This window comes from Bos indicus, chromosome 14, assembly GCF_029378745.1.
Source record: "Bos indicus isolate NIAB-ARS_2022 breed Sahiwal x Tharparkar chromosome 14, NIAB-ARS_B.indTharparkar_mat_pri_1.0, whole genome shotgun sequence".
Lineage (NCBI taxonomy): Eukaryota > Metazoa > Chordata > Mammalia > Artiodactyla > Bovidae > Bos > Bos indicus.
The window spans coordinates 25,272,939-25,292,764 of NC_091773.1; the positions used below are offsets into that span (position 1 = coordinate 25,272,939).

General features: G+C 41.1%; 1 protein-coding gene across 5 annotated transcripts in view; it reads right to left on the reverse strand.

Annotated features, from left to right (window-relative positions):
* Positions 1–9,463: 9,463 nt before the first annotated feature.
* Positions 9,464–19,826, reverse strand: part of TOX (thymocyte selection associated high mobility group box) — a 312,459-nt gene continuing 302,096 nt past the window's right edge. For 4 of the 5 annotated variants that reach the window (XM_070802563.1, XM_019973948.2, XM_070802565.1 and 1 more), the window contains 4 exons: positions 18,645–19,034; positions 17,536–17,577; positions 12,149–12,300; positions 9,464–11,848 (listed from right to left, as the gene is read on the reverse strand). In XM_070802563.1, coding sequence (XP_070658664.1) covers positions 11,812–11,848; positions 12,149–12,300; positions 17,536–17,577; positions 18,645–19,034 — 621 coding nt within the window. In that variant the 3' untranslated portion in view covers positions 9,464–11,811. The remainder of the gene's footprint in view (positions 11,849–12,148; positions 12,301–17,535; positions 17,578–18,644; positions 19,035–19,826) is intronic. The other variant, XM_019973949.2, reaches the window with a different exon arrangement.

A 19,826-nucleotide genomic window follows, 5' to 3' on the forward strand; every position in this document is an offset into this window, starting at 1 on the left:
ACCGAAAGGAGAGACTTGGGGGAGGGTTTCAATATTGTTCAAGGCAGCAGAGAAACCTGGGAAGATGAATTCAGAATACAAGGCACCTGCTGTCAGGGGACCCTTCAGGATATTGGTCAAAAGAAAAGTTAGTAACAAGGCAGCAGAAGAGGCTTTGGTTAAATAAGTGGAGCCTGGTGTGTTGGACACTGAACATTTCTTTGCAATTATCTGTTCTCCCAGTCTTCCTCAGCAACAAAACTTGGGTTTTATTTAGGGAGCAATGAGCATTCAGGGACAGCCATGTCTGATTTTTCTGAACAATGGGATGTATATGGAAATCTACTGGGGATTTCTGGGGAAGTGTTGGTGTCCTACTAGACACTACTTCTTCTCTTTGCTCTTCCTCCTTCTTTCCTAGACTTCCTAGAACACCAAGTGAGGCCACAAGAATGGGGATGGATGCCTCCATGTTCAGGATGCTGGGGAATATGGCATCGCTGAGCAATGGACGGCTCTGGGCTCTCTGTCCAGAGAGTTCTTGCTGTGTAAGACCAACAGCATGCATTAGATAATTTAGAGATATGAGTTGGGCGTGATTTTATCACCAGCAGCTGATTCCTCGAGCTGGGATTAACCCCGGGCATTGGCAACAGAGAATCTGAGTCTTCAAAGTTGATGGCAAGATTGGCCTGCCCTTGCTTTGCATCCTTGTCCTGTGGATGCCTCCATGGAAACCTCTTGTGAAAGCTGTAAAAATGCAGACACCTGACCTGCTTCCTGAGAAATCTGTGTGCAGGCCAAGAAGCAACAGTTAGAACTGGACATGAAACAACAGACTGGTTCCAAATCAGGAAAGGAGTACGTCAAGGCTGTATATTGTCACCCTGCTTATTTAACTTATATGCAGAGTACATCATGAGAAATGCTGGGCTGGAAGAAGCATAGGCTGGAGTCAAGATTGCTGGGAGAAATATCAATAACCTCAGATATGCAGATGACACCACCCTTATGGCAGAAAGCGAAGAACTAAAAAGCCTCTTGATCAAAGTGAAAGAGGAGAGTGAAAAAGTTGGCTTAAAGCTCAACATTCAGAAAACTAAGATAAAATATTTGATTTTTTTGAACTGTGGTTGGAGTCTTTGGAGAAGACTCTTGAGAGTCCCTTGGACTGCAAGGAGATCCAACCAGTGCATCCTAAAGGAGATCAGTGCTGAATATTCATTGGAAGGACTGATGCTGAAGCTGAAACTTCAGCTGAACTGAACTGAACTGAACTGAGGGACACCACTCTAGGCTAACTACATCAGCTTATCTGGGAACAGAGCCTGCGAATCTTTTAATATACTTTGCTGTTGTTCAGTCGCTAAGTTGTGTCTGATTCTTTGTGACCCTAAGAACTGCAGCACGCCAGGCTTCCCTGTCCTTCACCATCTCCCGGAGCTTGCTCAAACTCATGTCCATTGAGTGAGTGATGCCATCCAACCATCTCATCCTCTGTCACCCCCCTTCTCCTCCTGCCTTCAGTCTTTCCCAGCATCAGGATCTTTTCCAATGAGTCAGCTCTTCTTGTCAGGTGGCCAAAGTATTGGAGCTTCAGCTTCAGCATCAGTCCTATTGAATATTCAGGATTGATTTCCTTTAGGATTGACTGGTTTGATCTTGCTGTCCAAGGGACTCTCAAGAGTCTTCTCCAGCACCACAGTTTGAAAGTATCAGTTCTTCAGTGCTCAACCTTTTTCATGGTGCAACTCTTACATCCATACATGACTATTGAAAAAGCCACAGCTTTGACTATACAGACTGTACACTAAGGTCGAGAAATACAGCTTTAATTTATGATACCTCTGTACTACTTTCAGAGTCACGCATGTAGTCATGCATGCCCACAACCATGGGCAGCCAGGGAAAGTGACTTTGTCTCTCTTATACTGGGATGAGAGTTATACCTATATTTGGATGGATTAAAAATAATTAAAGGGCCAATTAAAAGTCTACAGGTCAAGAAAGTCAGATTTGGATGCTGTCATGCTCTAACTTCATCCTATAAAGCATCAGTCCTTGGTGACTGTAGAAACTCTGAAGGAATGGGAGAATGTGAGGCTACTGAATAATCAAAGGGGACTAAGCAAAGGACTGAATCTTCGCATCTCCCTGGCCATTGAGCCTACAGGCCCCATGATACTTCTGGGAAGACAGTCAGAACTATCCCCATAGAGCAAAGGGAAATGGGGGGACAGAAGCTGGAGTTGGAAGCCAGCCAGTTGGTTAGTTACACCAGGTATGTTTTGAGAAATGAGTCAAGTCTTTACAACACTATATAGTTCTTGTTTTGAGTCACTAGAGAAGACTATTATATATTTCTACTCACCATTTTAATCCTTAAATAACAACAGATAATTTTAAAAAATTCTTCTTTTAACCCAGGAACATAAGGTAACATCTAGCAAGTAGTTTATGTTGACTCTGCACAACAAGCAAGAGTGGGTAAAGTTTTGTGGTTGTTTATTTGTAGTTTCTCTCTTTGAATATGCATTCTGAAGAAGTGTTTTTTTCAGTATGTGTGCTGTCCAAATGGAAATATTCTCCAAAGTAATAACATCAAGATAAGACCAAGATCAAGCACCAGCGTTATTATGCTTGGCAGCATCCGCAGTATTTACAGTGAAATAGAAATGATTGAACTAACCTCACAGAAAATGGCAAATGCTCAGAGGTTGTCAGCAAAGGTACGTGAGTTTAACTTGTAAAGTGATTCTAAGACCACTTTGTGAAAACATAAATTCCCTCATGGCCTTCCCAGGTGGCACTAGTGGTAAAGAATCCTCCTGGCAATGCAGGGGACATAAGGGATGCAGGTTCAGTCCCTGGGTTGGGAAGATCCCTTGAAGGAGGGCACAGCAACCCACTCCAGTTTTCTTGCCTGGAGAATCCCATGGACAGAGGATCCTGGTGGGCTACAGTCCATGGGGTTGCAAGAGTCAGACACGACTGAGCAATCGAGCACATACACACAAACACCCTCATAGAGCACTCATCAACTTCACTCTAGTGCTGAAGTCTTGTTGGGTGGCACGAATGATGATGATTAATGGCTGAAACACCAGTAAACTCCTTTACAGCTACAAAAATGGGAAAACACAATGCTTTAGGCAAAATGCTAAAAACAGACTCCTTTTGGTGAAATGAAGCTGTTTGAATAGATGAAACTAATCGTTTTTATTGAAACCATCTGCAGTGTGGAATGGGAAGTTGTATAGAAAGGTCCTGAGAGACTTCTGTTTGCTTTACTTCAGTAAGAAGAGGGGAGAGAGCACATGGAGCTTGTCTTCATCTATCTGAGACTTCACAAAATAAGGAGCAAAGTGATGGTGGAGGCCAACCTGTGCTGGCGGCTGGCGACCTGGCTCCCTGGTGGTCCATGTGAAGAGGACGAATATTCTGAAAATGCGACACCAGACACCATTCAAGAAACTGGCAGGTTAAACAGAGTAGCAGAATCTTTGCCCTGTAAGGAAAGGAAGAATAGAGAGAAGGAGAGAGAAGGAGAGACAGGGAGAGGGAGAGAGAAACCCTATCTAACACTTCTGCTGTGTTGGTCTGCTGAAACCACATCTTGAAACCAGGTGTTAAAAATGACCCAACTCGACAGCGAGAATGGCTTTGTAGATAAGTGTATTTTGTAATACTACTCGGAAACTGCAGTTTCATTTAGATAGATCATTCTTCCTTCCTTCTTGTATGAAGATCTTGCCAGGACCAGATTTAGGTTTCAGTGGGTCTACCTTGATGAGAAAACTAAACAAAACAAAATGCACAATACTCCATGGAACTGGTTACAATTTACGGAGAGATGGATTCTAAGTGGTCTCCTCAGACTTTGGAAACTGGATAACACTAGGTCAAATCCATGACTGTTGGTGCAAACAGCTTTCATAAGGTACGATGTGTATGGTTGAGCAGCACACCAATAATGCTGAGTTTCTGGAATGACCTCACCCATGGACCGAGCACCCGGGGGTGGACGGCGTTCTCTCCTGTGCCGTTCTCCTTGGTTCTTGTGCAACCACAGCAGAGTCCTTGACAAGGCACTGGGCCCTCACCTCACCATCCGCTTCATCAGTTTTAATCTTTGAGTTAGTTTATTCCTCACCTTCCATACTATTTACTCATATGATGGGAGAGAGCGAAACCTATGAAACTATGAAGAAAAGTTTGCCAAATGCTCTCCTGCAAAACATGCTTTAAGTGACCTGTTGCCCCTGCCCTCACCCTGGATTTTCTTGGATTCTACTAGAAATGATATTACTTTTTTTGAACTAAAAGGTTGATGCTGTAGTCTCTGAGCTTCATTTGATCTGCAGCAGGGTGCTTTGAGCTTCCCTGGTGGCTCAATGATAAAGAATCCACCTGCAATGTAGAAGACACAGACATGGGTTCGATTCCTGGGTCAGGAAGATGCCCTGGAGAAGGAAATGGAAACCCACTTCAGTATTCTTACCTACAGAATCCCACAGACAGAGGAGCCTGAAGGGCTAGGCTATAGGGTTGCAGAGTCGGAGATGACTGAGTGACTAACAACAAGGGGTGCCTTGACTCCAGCGATGGTGCCACCCCTTCTGGGTGAGGAACCATAGGACCAGGCAGAGTGGTTGCATTTCCAAACAGGTCAGTGCGTGGCCTCATTTCTGGGCGGGCAGTCCCTACAGCAGCAGCTCTTATGCTAGAAAGTGGCAACAGAACCCATAAGTCTAGGGCTATTTTAGGACTTAGAACACTCGGTGATTATGGCCATAGATTAATTTTTAAGTGAGCTCTGCTATCAGATTTCCCTTTGACCGTTGCCTGGGCATCAGCACCCCCAGGAATGAACACTCTGAGCACTGAGCTGGCCTGGTGGGTCCCGTGGAATCATGAAACACACGGCTGCCTTCTGTTCTCAACATGAGTCCCTCCATTCCTCTACGTGAGTGCTGAGTGGGTATTATTCCACCCACCATTGGGGTGTGTGGATTAGGGGCAGGGTTCATGGATGGCCATGGAGGAATGGCACCATCTTAGAGCTGACCAGTAGGATGTGTTTGTCTATGCCTGGGAGTTTGACCAGATTTGATTGTAATTCAAATGTCAGGCATTAGACTGTATCAATAATAGAGAGTTCAAAAGAGAGTTATTTGGAGCTTAAATGTTGACAAACACCTGCTTTAAATGCCCATCCTGAAAGCTTAGCTCCTAGGCCAGCTCCTCCCTGCCCACCCCCCGACACACACACAGTTTAATGGAAAGTGCCAGCAGAGGAAGGGTTAAGAGATGACATTGTCCTCTTGCATCTGCTCTGCCTGTTGCAACTGGAAAAGGCTGAGATTAATCTTTGTAAAAGCAGTCATATTGGAAAGACGAATGTGACTCTCACCATAACACTGGGCCCTTTATAGCCTGATGTCTAACTGCATTGGAATGTTATTCTTTCCATTGCCGTTATGACTGTACTTGGATTTGAAACTACTGGGTCTTGTTCCAGTACAAATCTCAATCTGCCCTTTCTCTTATGAACTTTAAAACATCCCTGTCTGCCTTATCCTACAGGTTTCCACTGAATCCAGATGTGAGGAGCATTCTGTATTCTACTGAGTGGCTTCGTCACCTTTCAGAGTTCCAGCGGGGAGCCCCAGGCCACAGGGCACAGGTGGCTGGCCAGTGGGGAACTTTTCCTCAGGGTCCCACTGTGGGGTCTCTCCCCAGCCTTACGGCTAATAAGGTGTATAGGCCAGTCTGAGGAGACCAACATTATTTTGGAAATCTGGTGGTGCTAAGCCTTTGATCGCTGATTTCTAACTGTCTTGAAAACCTTCAGCCTCCCAACAGTTGCACGCTGTGGTTTTGTGTCTGTGTGAGGTGACTAACAGCGCCGGCAGTCTTGTGTGGGGAACGTATTCACCCAGCACCCAAACCACCTACCGGCTTCCGGCAGCTCTTATCAGCCCAGCCATCGGCCACGAGCTGACATTTCAGTGCTCAGAAGCTCCCTACCCCCACCTTTAAAAAAAAGTGACAGGAGGAGAAAAAGGCTCATTTGGCAGTAGTTCGCTCTTGCTTTTTTGGCCTGGAGAAAGACATTGAAAGTGGTAGAAGATTGTTTAGTAACAGCTGGCGAGCACCAGGGTGTGAGGCTGATTTTCAGATATGACAGGCACTTACAGGAATGCTGCCAGATACAGCTGTTTAAAAGGCTTAATAAACAGCAAGTCAATACTAATCTTTGCCAAATTAATCTTTTCCCTGACAGCCCATCAGAGCAATTATGTCTAGGCTTATTGTAAACACACAATTGTCAAACAGGGACACTGCAGCCTTAAAATACTGTAGTTTGGTTTTTAGTCTCTGTTTGGGAGTGATTTTTTTCCTTTCTGTACATAGAATTATAAGTCATTCCATTTCATTTCCAGTTACTTTTTTTTTTTTTTTCTGGCCTCATGTCAGCGTGAATGAAATTTCACTTTCAAATGTCTTTGCTAGCAAGCTGTTAATACAATGAGCGATGATGACACTAGAGGAGGCGTGCTGGTGTGTGCAGCTAACAGGGCACAGTTCCGACCAGTGCTGACATGTAACAGGCCACTGTCCTCAGTGGTCTCCGGGTCCCAGGACAAGAATTTGTCTTCACTTCCTACCTCCTACAAGGTAATCCTGTTCTGGATACAAAGGACAAGATGTTGGCTGCATAGGAAAAGAGAAAACAGTCTCAAGTTTCTGCAGACATGTGCTGCAGAGCCTATACATCTTGGTTTAGAAGTGACACCTCCCTCCCCGCATTCCCTGCCTCCCTCCTTCAGGACTGTGAAATCGTGAGGGAAGGTGCTCCTATACTGGGACCTGGTTCTAAATAAACCTAGGGAAATCTCCTTTGAGCATCTTCAAAAAAAAAAAAAAAAAAACGACGGTTATGAGGAGGGAAAGCGGGGGTGGGGAGGTTGGATGAATTGGGAGATTGGGATTGACATATATACACACTATAAAGAAAACAGATAACTAATAAGGACCTACTGTGGAGCACAGGGACCGCTTCTCAACACTCTGTTAATGACCTCTACGGGATATATGTATAACAGTGGATATATGTATATGTATAACTAATTCACTTTGCTGTACAGCAGAAACTAACAAGGCATGGTACATCAACTATACTCCAATAATTTTTTCTTTTTTTTAAGTTAAAAAAGGACTTCTTACCTTGGTGTAATTTAAGTAGAGCCAAGGAAACGGAGTCTTTTACTGGTTTCATCAAGTCATATTTGCACTTGGTAATTAGTAAAACAACTCAGTGTCCTATTCATCAGTGTTTTAATTTAGCGTTCTATAAACTTGGCTCCTGAAATTTCTCTCCTGCTCTCAACACTCCTACTTGTCTGACACCTTTTTTTTCTCCTTGGCTTCTCATTTTCTCGATGTGACTAGAGTATATTCCATCTTGTACTTTTGTAACTAGAAACTCCTGTTTGATTATGCAGACCAAAAGACTATAGCATAACTCATTCCGAAATTCTTTCTTTTGGTAACCTTAGGTCTCTTAATGAAAAATTTCCATTCTTCTTCACCTCCCAATTCTTATCCGCAATATTTAATGCCCTCTATATTTAAAATCGTCAGGGGCACATCCTATAATGGCTCTTGAGGGCAGTTTGTGATGGACCGCTGGTGCTTCTACTTAGCGTTGCATTTATTGTGCACCTACTATGAACATGTGGAGAAGGAGGTGGCAACCCGCTCCAGTATTCTTGCCTGGGGGGTCCCATGGACAGAGGAGTCTGGTGGGCCATGGAGAGTTGGACACGACTGAAGTGACTTAGCACTGCATGCAATGACATTCCAAGTTGCTCTGGAGGTCAAGAACTCACTCTGTTTTAGGAAAACAGAGGGATCTGTACTGTTGGGTGACTCACATGAATTCATCCATTAGGTGACTCAGTGTAGTAAGTGTCTGAGGGTTAAATTTATGATGTGAATTCTGTACCTTGCCTTGCCATCATTTCAATGTTCAGCCATCAGCAAAACAGGTGGATTCTCTGTTTCTGTAGTTACCTTAAAATGAGAGTTATGAATGGAATAAGAAAATGCAGATCACGTCCTCTTTCAACAAATAAACATTAAGAGAACATCTATGTGTAACAAAACTTTCATGTTCCAGCAGATAGTCTGTTTATTACCAATTTCCACTTAATTTTTTTACTATAACAAAGAAATAGGATGTTTATTGGGGTTTCCTAGAATCTGGAAATTTGAAATATTCTTTGTTTGGTCAAACATAGCTGTCTGGGACTGACTGGAAGTGGGGAACCTGGTAGACAAACAACATTACTTCTCTGGGTCTTTTCACCTCAGATTTTGTAAAGAACTTCTAAGTCCATTTGAAATTATACTGACATTGTAGCTAAAACCCCATCATCTTTAATTCCCAAACATACTGGGTGGAACCATATGAAGTTGCCATTTTTTAGGTAAAAGAGTCATATATAGTCAATTTCATATGGCTCAGTCTAATTACCTTTCAAACATATGCGGCAACTCTTTTGCAAAAGACAAGTGAGTGAGTGAGTGAGTGAGTGAAGTCGCTCGGTCGTGTCTGATTCTTTGTGACCCCGTGGACTGTAGCTCCCCAGGCTCCTCCATCCATGGGATTCTCCAGGCAAGAATACTGGAGTGGTTGCCATTGCAAAAGACAAGAGGTCCACAGGAAAGGAAAACTGTTGATGTGCTTATCTTAAATTTCAAATTCATAAATCAAAAACAATTTCTTAGTAGTGAATTGGAGTCAGGACACACGGTTCTCTGTTGTCATAGCCGTTGGTGGGTCACTGATGCTTTGATCAGAAAGGACTCCTCTTTAAGGCAACAAGGTAAAAATGATCCCAGAGACCAGCTTTAATCCTTAGCCATGTTCGCTAGTTTGACAAACTCGAAGTTGTTCTGTGACTGATTTTCCATTGTCAACTCACTCACAATGGAATGGCAATTGGGGTTTTGGATTATTTTTTCTTGTGGACATTACAGAGACAACTCAACCTTCTCCTAGGTGCTGTCAGACCTTTTTCCTCTTTTCTTTTCTAAAGAGTTATAACTGTGACTTTGGTGTGCTGGGAAAGATATTCTATGTTCAGCACCATCGCCAAGTCTCTCAGAATGCCTTTCCTGGAAGTCTGGGAATCCCATGGAGACCTACATAACAGAGAACTCAGTGGACACCATCACTGTTCCTTATGGTTACAAGTTGGGAGCTGCTGGGCCCAGGCTGGATTCTGGCTTCCTGAAAAGTGGAGTTTCTCAGGCAACATCTGACAGAGGGTGTTCTCAGTGTTTCAGGAAGGAACACCTGTGGCTGGGGTTCATCGCTTCTGGGCCTAATCACTTCTGCCATGGATTTTGGGATCTCTCCTCTGGCTGGGTGTGTCTTTCAGAGACTGATGGATATTCAAATAGAATACGGTCATGCATCATAAGAGTTTTTATTTATGATGTATTTTCTTTTATTTACATTTTTTTCCCACTGTTTTTGGTGTTGAGTATCAACACTCTCTCTACCCTGGTTGCACACCTGCTCTAGAAAAACTGTAAACAACATTGTACTTTTCTGTGGAACCCACCTGTCAAAGCTGGTTGTTCTCATCCCGATAATTAGTTTCTCAGTTTAGACTTGACACAAGTGAGAATGTTACTTTAGCATAATATAATAAATAAAAGACATTAGGTAATTAGTAGTGCTGGTATATTTCTAAAATACTAAACAGACAAACAATAAACTGTGAACTTAATCACATGAGTTCTTATACAGTTTCAAGACAGGAAAATTAGAGCTCTCAGCTACAGTCATTTTAATAATCACATTGGATCTGCATTATTTATTAGTTATTACATGCTCAACTGATTCAAGGGTGTACAAGGCCTAAAATCATTTCAAAGCAAGCATACCTTTTGTTTTTTGAATTCTGACTGGATTACATAATGCATATATTTGTATTTAGTTAAATTGCTAAGTTTATTTCACACACTCCATGAAAAAGACATCAGCCATTCTTTTGATTTCCAACCAGACTGGTTTTCTTGCTATAACTCTGTAAGGGCATAATTTGCTCTTTCTGATGTAAAAGCTATGCCAGCCTTCAGCCAGATTCTCAATGCTTTTGGTTCTTTAGCAAATCCCTAGTACCCTCAGAATTCTCTTGGAAGACCCAGGAGTTCTGGAAAGAGAGTAGCTTGTGGAGGCACAAATGGCAACAAGATCCTCAATTTCTATCAAATTTCAAACGGGAACGCGTCTCCTTTTTCCTGTCTGGTTACTCACCTTTCATTTTTCGATATTCTGGACAGTGTGCTTTCCCTTTCCTCCTGTCCTAGTTTAATTCCTAAATGTTTTCTGGATTTTGTGAAAAGCATGCAGGTTGAGGAATTTGACTGATTTGACTTTAATTCTTTTTTGGGAGGGGGAGAGGGAGGAAGTTTACAGAAATGACTAAAATCAGCTGAGAAGTTTAAAGAATTGACTAAAACCAGCTGAGAACCAAGAAGCTACCTTTTCCTCTCAGGTAGGGAGCTCATCTGTTCAGTCTTGGAGCCTGTGTGACTTTTAGGGCAATCTTCTGTTCTATTGTATGAAGAAAGAAATTCTTAAATATCACAGTTTTTCATTTGCGTCAACCAAAGAAATATAGAAATAGAGGCTGGTTACTTAAATTTGCTGCTAAAATGAAAAGTAGGTTTGGCTTTATTCACTGTAAAAACTAAATTATAAAGTATTCACACCAAGCGTGAATTTTTTTTTTTTTGCCAGCAAAAGTTAAAACATCAAAGAAACCTCTTTCAAATACTAACAAATTTACTTACAAACACCTATATTTATTATTTCATAAATAGGCGCAACAGTTTCCATAAAAAAGATTAAATACAGACACAGTATGAAGAAACAATAATACAGAGCCCTATGTAAAGGTTATAATTTAGCTGTTTTCAATCTCTTTCTGCATCTAATAAAATACCAGGTAAGCATTTGGCAGTTTTATACATGAAAGGGCTTAAATGACATTTACTAACCATTACACAAAAAGTGATACAAAAAAGCAATTTTTCTGTAGTACAAAATAAACGGTGTTTGCGCTTCCCCTCACACTAGTTTCTTTTTGTCTGATCAATGAGACAAAGCCAATTTGTTTTTAAATTAAAATCATTTGGGAGTACGTTTTTTCAAATATTTTGAAAATATAGAACTATTAGTTGTTTTAAAAATGAAGTAAAAATATGAATGTTTGCCAATTTAACCCCTATTGTGAAATCAATAAACTGGAATGAGCCAGTTTCAAATCACAATTTAGCTACAAAAACATTCACATTTTATACTCTAGGAGAGTGTGACATAGATGCTATTTACAAACTTGCTATGACTGCTACATCAAGCCATTTAAAAAGTCTTTAGTAGTTTCATATAAACACCCATTATGAAAACCAATGGAAAATCCAGGACTTTTATCCAAGACATCTATAGTTGCTAAGGCAGTTACTATAGCGCAGCACTTCACAGCAAAAAACCAACATAAAATCTGAATGGTCCAAAGTTCCTTCAGGGAAGAAGAAAAACAATGTCCATAAAGGATTAAAAAAATAATAAAGGTAAAGAAGCATGACTATTTCTTCCAGAGTGGGTGACCCACAAGCTCAAATGGTCCTAAGTGCTTAGCAACTTGTATTTTTTCTAACAAAATGGAGAACTGCCTTGACTGTACAAAGCAATCCACGGTGAAAAGACTTCCCTGAATGCCTCAGTGGAAAGAAGAGGTGTCTGGAGTTTCAGGTAAGGTACAGTGCTTTGTCCCTCTGCATGCCCCTGTGTGGAGAGAAAATAGACAAGCAACCGGTGTTAACAGGACAGCCTTGCTACGGGTGACCAAGGGGGATGTCTGTCTGCTCTAGCTTGAGGGATGGGGTTGGACACGGGGAAAATGCACAGTGAAAGCCAACAGGGTTTAAAGGCATTTACTCTTGGAATGCTTAAAAATTTCTGGTTTTGCGAACATGGAACCGTTCCAGATTATCTTTTGGAAGGCTGGAAGAAATAAGGCATCTTTTCACGACATGCCTGTTATGAGAGCTGTCTGCCACCAGGTGGCGATGGCCGGCCGCTTACCCACTACTGCAGTAGTCGTTATTCCAGTCCACGGGCTGGGTGGGAGGATTTCTGCACCCGGAGCGCACATATTCCATGGCCTGGGTGACCACTTGTGCAGCTGTAGATGTAGGATTGATTATGGTCTGATAGTCGGGTTGAAGATTAAATCCCTGAAAAGCAAAGCAAGTCCACAAATGAGGATCAAAGTGCCTTGTTAAGAAGAAAAGCACCTAAATATTTAGCCACTGTTTGCAAACACTACTACCTTCCTGCTTGTGCCCCTGCAAGGGCAAGCTAATCCCAAGAACCATGAAAACTTAAAGCAAAGATGGAAAAGAAGTGCCCACACTCCATCTTTCTTACCTTTCCTTCCTTTAGCCATGTGTTACTTGACTTGTACTCTTGAGCAGATACATCGAATTGAGAAACAATGTAAAATTTAGAAAAGCCAACTCAACCAAAACAAGAGAAAAGGCCCTAAACCCCTCAGAGTTTATGTTTTCTGTCTAACCCAAGGACACATTAATAGTTAATCCCCAGAATATGCAACAGAATCTTTTCCGAAGGATTCAGGCAGCAGGTGGCTGAGTGTTTTATTAGACTACACCTATTCACATATTGTTCTCAAAACCCTTTTTCTTCATTCAGTCACAAAGGGACCATCTGCTTCTTCTTTTATTTGTACTTCTTTCTCAGCTAAAAATTTCAACCAAAGCTTTTTAACAGTTGTTGGACTAATATAGGGAAGGAGATTCAAAACAACTTGCCACTGGAAAACACAGAGGAGGAAAAGTATAAGGCAGAGAAAATATTTTAAAATTGAAAAGTCTATTAACTGGCAAATAATAATCAGACTTCAGGAAGGTTCTTTTAACACACTGGTGTGGTGAAGTGTTGACTTTTAATCCTTGCAGAGCTATTAAAAATTCAAGGACAGAATCTCTGAAGTAGATAGCTATATCTGGTAAACAAAAAGCATTATACGCTAAGAGTTATTTTTAGCTTATCTGGTGAATTCAAGAGCTGCATAAGCAAGCTTTGCTGGAAATGACCAAAAAAAGCAACTTAATTAATCTCATGGTTGTCTGTTTTTGCAGCAGATTTCATACATGGTTTTTACCCACTGAAAAACTAAGAGATTTAAAAACAAATCATTTTCTATTTACTTGCAGGGAGCTTCTTTTGAAGGAATAATATTGTTGAGATTTTATCTTTTAAAAAAATTCAGCAGAATGATCAGAGAATTGATTTTGAACTAAGGCTATTTCCTTGGACTTTTATTCATTTGCAGGTACCCTGGGTAAAGACTCAAAGACATCTATTATCAGATGTCCTCAATTCTCAATATTGGCTTTAAGGTATTAAATTATTTTCCATTCAAGGGATAAAGACTTCAAGCCAATGTCCAGGCAAACTCCCAACAAAGCTGCTCATGAAAGACAGAGCACTGAATGACTGGAAACAAATCACTGAAAAGTGGAGTATTCAGTCAGCTTGGTTATTTGACCTCACACAGCTAGAAAGAGCAGTGTTTCCTAAACTAACAACTGGTTTGTGAGACGGAAGTTTGTTTATGTAGATACCACCTGCAGCTCCAGCCGTAAACATTTTCCAAAGTAGGGGGGCGTGAGAAGTGAGAGGAATATAACTGGATGTTTGGTACTCCAACGCTTTCCAGGCTGGCGTCCACTCTTTCTCTAGACCGTCTTGTATGTCTGTCATGCATGGAGTTTCAGGATGGTCCTGTAATGTCTTAATGGGGCTTACTGTCCAGTTTTCTGGACCTCTTCCCAAGTGTCTTGTGTAATGCTAGGCAGACAAGCAGGAAAAAGTCCCCAGGGAGAGGAACCTCAGGCTGATTTTTATTTCAGCCCCTCATCAGGGCTGCCCAGTGACCAGAGAGTGTGCTGCTTATTGGATATTCTCAGGGTCAAGTCCATAGTAGTGGCTCAATAAATCATGTTTTCCAATAAATGAATTTTACCATCAACTATTTGATGCTACTCTTCGAAAGGCCTGGGGAATATAACTGTGTAAATACCAAGGCTTTCCTATCTTTTCAATGTAAAGTTCTCCACATTGGATTTTTGCACAGTCAACAAAACATAACTTAAAAGTAAATAAGTCTTAAAACTAGAGTAGTTGAAAATATCTCATGTTAGGTGAAGGTATGGAAACATATGAGAAAGCAAAAAATAAGTAAAAACAAACCAACCTGCTTCTATCCAACACCACACAATCAAAGAAGAGAAATGACCATTGCTTTTTTCTATCCAATGAACATGGCCCCTCAAAGTTGGGAAAGAGGGTTATCAGGAGAACATAAACTTTTAAGTGATCAGTTTAAGACTTAAATGGGTAACTTCAGTTTATAAAACCAAAATGATGTGTTATCTACGAAGCTCAAAGATTTAAAATTTAGCTAACTTCAATGCCTACATTTAAGATCACTAGTATTAAAACAACTGTGGACCGAGGAAAAGACAAGCAAAGCCTGAAGAACATAATTTTACTTGCTTTCAATTTAGAAAATGAAGCTTTCTTCTGACGACTGTATTAAGAGATGCTGAGGTCAAACCCAGAAATAACGGTATTTTTATTATTGTTGCAAGTATGAAACAACAATGATGATAGAAAGTTTTGAAAAAATGTTTGCTTAGTGATCTAATTAAACAAGACTGAATATTTTGCATTTTAATGCTCAAGAGAAAAATCACCAACTGTTTTGTAGCATGCCTGGAATTTTAAATTTCATTTTCTGGTGCCAGATTGAAATAAAAATAGGAAACATGATAAAGATTAATTTGATGTCAGAAGGGACATTTGCTCTTTAATTAGATTTCTGTAGCCCTCGCAGTTTTGTTGTGCCACCATATCAAGTCCTAAAAAAGCCTGCAGCAATACCAAACCGTGATCCTCGTATCCACACTTTACTGGGAACTAATTTCATTTCCTGCCTGTCTGGAGAGGTCTTTTCAACAGGCATCAATGTTTTTGTCTTCACAACTGATTTATTCATCAATCTCAATGTGATTTTTTTTAAACCTTTAAATTACACCCAAATCCTAAAGCAGCTGTTTATTACACAAGGAAATTGAAAATCTGTCTGTGTGATATCATACAAAGATTTTTTTCTTGAGGTTATAAAGGAAGTTGACAGATATTAATGATTTTTTTCTCTTGACCTCATTCGGCAATATAGTGAACAGAAAAAAAGGAAGAAAACTGGACTAAAAAATAAACCCCAGGTCTATGGGTTTAGTGTATAAAATATTATTCTAGAAAAAAAAAACTATTACTCCTAGTGGATGATACGATCATTTTTAGGATACATTCATTTTCAAAAGGATAATAAAATAGCTAAAGTAATGCTGAAATATGAAACATTACTGTAAAAATACAGTAGCCATGAACTTTCTTGCTCTTTCTTTCTCTTTTTCTTTTTTTGGTGTTTGAAAATGGGAACACGGCCAGGAAGCAAACACCTTCTTGATAAAGATAATGAATCCAACAGGTCAAATTCCAGCCATAAGCTTTCTACAACGCACTTTGATGACATGAACATTGGCCCCACAGACCACTGTGATTGTAATAAACTGAGTGACATGGAGGCGTGATGGACACTCTGGATCTGATTTTAGGATTATCAATTCGTTGAGACTTCCAGTCTTCTTAACCTGCAGGATTCTCTCCAGGGATCTGCCCTGACTCTGACCTCACTGCCCATCACTCTCCGTTCCTGACCATGCTCCCCACTGGCCTCCTTTCCATGTCCTGGATGAGCCACGTTCCTCCCAGTTGGCCCTCCAGGCCAGAGGAGTCCCTTCTCCTTGCTATGCTCGCTGCTAGTATCCACCCCACTCCCTTCCCACCCTCTGATTCCTAGAGGCTGCCTCCTCTTGAGAGATGCCTTCTTTATCCGTCCCAGCCAAAGGCCTACTATTCCTTCACACATCTTGCAGTTTGTCCCCGTTTAATTTTCCCCATGGGATCCTAATAACTTACCTGTTTATCTTACTCCCACTGCTCCCCCTCTCCATTCCACCCCCAACTCTGATGTGAGCTCCATGGGGGTAGAAGTTGCTCAATTTCAGCCAGCGTCTGGCATGTGTTAAGGGGTTCAACAAATCTTTTTTGAATAAATGAAAAATTTTAAAACTTTTAAGGATTTGAGAGTCTACAAACTAGCCTGTAATTTCTTCTAATATTTAAGCTTCTGCAACTCATTTTTTTATTCCTTCATTTGTTAACTTGTATCTTCAGTAGTTATTTTATTGACTACGTACAATGATCAAGCATCATAGTGATTTTAGTTACCATGGTCTCTGCAGCTGCACTGACTCTCCATTTTGGGTTCATGCCATTTTGTCTTCTATTATTAATGTAAGTTAAAATCAAGCCCTACCATCTCAATAAGAAAACTTTCTGAGATACACTAATAGAACTCACTTAAATATTGATGAGTAACTTGTCCAATGTAATCTGCCCTATTTTTTCCTATTAAGATTCTATATGGAAAGACACATCTCCCGAGTTTCCAAATGTGGCCTTATGTAATTCAGAAATGTTTGAAAACTCTTCAGGGTCACAGCTCATCTAAGGTACAGAGTATAAATAGACAATGACCTGTCTCTGAGTGGATAGATTAATAAAAAGTGTTCTCTCTGCACAGAGCTCTGGCCCCCAACTGGGGAGTGGACCACATACTCTGTATTTTTTCCTCTGGGAAAAAACACCTCTCACTACAGCACTGAGAGCAAAACATGGGCCCTCAACTGGATAGTGCCCTTAGGCAGAAGTCAACCCACCTGACCGAAGGTCTCTCAGCTCTTCAAACACTATTGGTTCATTAAAATGCAAGAAACCCACGAATGTCTCTTTTATCAAGAGTAATGTCTGATGGAAAGAAGGACAACATGGCCCTATTAATGTCACTCACTCGTCACAAACCTGCCGTAGACAAGGAGGTTGGTCTTTTCCAGTGAGTTTACAGCTCGTCTGTTGAACAGGTAAGTCAGTCATCTGAGCTTTATCAATATCCTTGGCTTGGGGACCAAAGACTTCGGTAGAGAGATGAGTCCTTTGCTCTCCATGATCATTTAATCTCAGAACTAACTAGGATTTACAGAGCCTCCCAAGTCTTAGGAGAAACTATTAAGAATTGACAAGAACGATTAACAGTGAGAAGCAGCAGGCCTAGCATTTAAGAATCAAGGGAGGATATTGTATACCTATGGCTGATTCATGTTGAGGTTTGACAGAAAACAACAAAATTCTGTAAAGCAATTATCCTTCAATTAAAAAAAAAAAGAGTCCAGGATCTGACTACTGAACAGAGCTAGGTTTGAATTCTAGCTCTGACCTTGGGGCAAGTTAGTCAACTCTGCTGAGCTCTGTCTCCTCACCTGTGAGATGAAGACAAGGTCAGGACCTGCACTGTGAGTTTTCTGAAATTAAAGAGGAGGTAAGGTAATGTATTAAGGTTTGTAATTGTCACCTCTTGGAAATCCTGTCTATAATAACAATAATAAAAATGGATTTGGGACTATGTATATCTGATTCCTATTTCTGCCTCCCCTCCACCCCACTGTGGCCAATTATAGACTATATCAGAGGGCTCCTATATCACTCTTATAGGAAGACTCTGCATATTTAATTATAGACCTGGGAATAAGTCATTGGATTAGGAAAGTGATAGGTTAATTTAATATGCCTTGTAGTTTCTACCTTGACCTGTTTTTTTAAAAACACATTTTTAGGATTTTTAAATGCTTTATATTCAGTTTACTTTACATCATTTGCTCCTAATTCTCAAATTTTAAAATAACACTAAAATCCAGAAGAAAATTATTTCAAAGACAAGTTAAGCTAAGATTGCACACAAATGGTTTCCATAATTGTGGGGTAGACATGGAGGCTTCTAAACCTCCTGTGTTTTCTAATGTAGAAGCCAGATATCCATTTTAAAATAAAACTCTGGTTAGGTTAACATTTTCATTTCTTAGGACTCTTAAGGTTGTACCAAATTTGATATTTCTGACCAGAAATAGTAGGCCTGATTTCATCTTGCAGGATTTGTTGGATTCAACAGGCATATCATCAAGAATTTCTCATTTCTGAATAATATACTGATTATATATGTATATGTGTATATATATATGTGTGTGTGTGTGTGTGTATGTATGTACATATGGCAGACTTCTCAACCCCAAAAAGATCTTAAGCAGTAGTGGCATCTGAAAACAACAAATTTCTGCCTCCCTCAAAGGCAGAAAACAGGGAGAGTGACGAGAAAGATGGGTACTGTGGGGAAGAAGTCAGGGATTATGAAAGGCAGAAGCTGTTGTGATCCTGTGAGGCTGCCTGACTCACCTATGCAAGTTAATTTTCAGGAAGCAGAGATCTCCCATTCTCTCTCCACTTACAGAAAAGAATGGGACCCCCACCCAATCCACTGGAGGAACAGACCCCCCAGCACCTCTGGAGGGGAGCCCAGGGCCCGGCCCGCACATACCTGCTGCATGGTGGGGGAGTGTAAGGCGGGCTGGACCTGCATGGGGAGCTGGGTCCCAAGGGGCTGCTGCATGGAGAGCGGCTGGTGCTGCTGCAGGTTGAGATGCTGGTGAAGAGGGGGGCTGATCTGGAGGGGAGGAGGGGGGGACACGGCCATGTTGGCTATAGAGACAGTCACTGGCATTTGGTTGTTGGCCTTGGGTGCTATGCTCCTGGGGAGACTGGGATGCATGGCGGTTAGGTGAGGGTTCATTCCTGGTTGTTGGTGGTAGTGGGAACTTAGGTACAGAGCTGAGTGGGCCTGGCTGGGCCCGGGGAACACTGACGGCGGCTTGGCATTGATCAGCTGTGGAGGCTGAGCCGTCTTCACGTCAACAGGCTCGCTGTAGCTCTGTGGAGAAACAAACAGGAACTGAGTTAAGAGGCGGACACCCAGGCGCTGCTTTTGCTTAGCAAGATGCTCTGTGAGTTCACTTGTGAACGGTCACGTGGATCAGTACCTGTTCCTACTCTTGACTCCAAGAACTCTTCCATTGTCACTTGCCACATGACCTTATGCAAGCCTGAGCCCATTCCACCACTTTTATGAAATCTAAAACAAGGTACGTTGACATTTTTTCTTTGCTTAAATGTTAAGCTCTAATTTGGTGCCTTTTCTCATCATCCAAAGATGAGAAAATGAGGGGTGCGTGCGGCGGATGCAGTCAGTGTCCTACCGGGAACTACCCGTGTGGCTCACTTGGAAGGGAAGTCCGTGAGGGAGTTTATCTGTTGACTACATGCTTCGCTTTTATTTTTCCTTTTTATATTCTCAAAGAACCTTGACATTAGATATTGCACAAAGAAAACAATGTTGGTTAATGGAACTGGATAAGGAAGAAAGAGTTCAAAAATACCTTTCTGAAGTCATATAAAACCACATTAATGTATCTTCAAAGTAACCGTAGAACTCATCTTGATTTTTAAAGAGAGTTGGTGATGAATTGTCCTCAATAATGAACTGGATAAAAATAATCTCTCTTAGAAATTTTAGACTCCATCATAAATTAACATAATTTTCCCTGAATTTTTTTACACACCTTCAAATGGTCATTTCCTAATATCTTTTTAATTGACTTAAAAACTAGATATTTCAGTGGAAGTTGACAAGTATCAAGAGTGAACCCCAAGTTGTTTCTTCTTG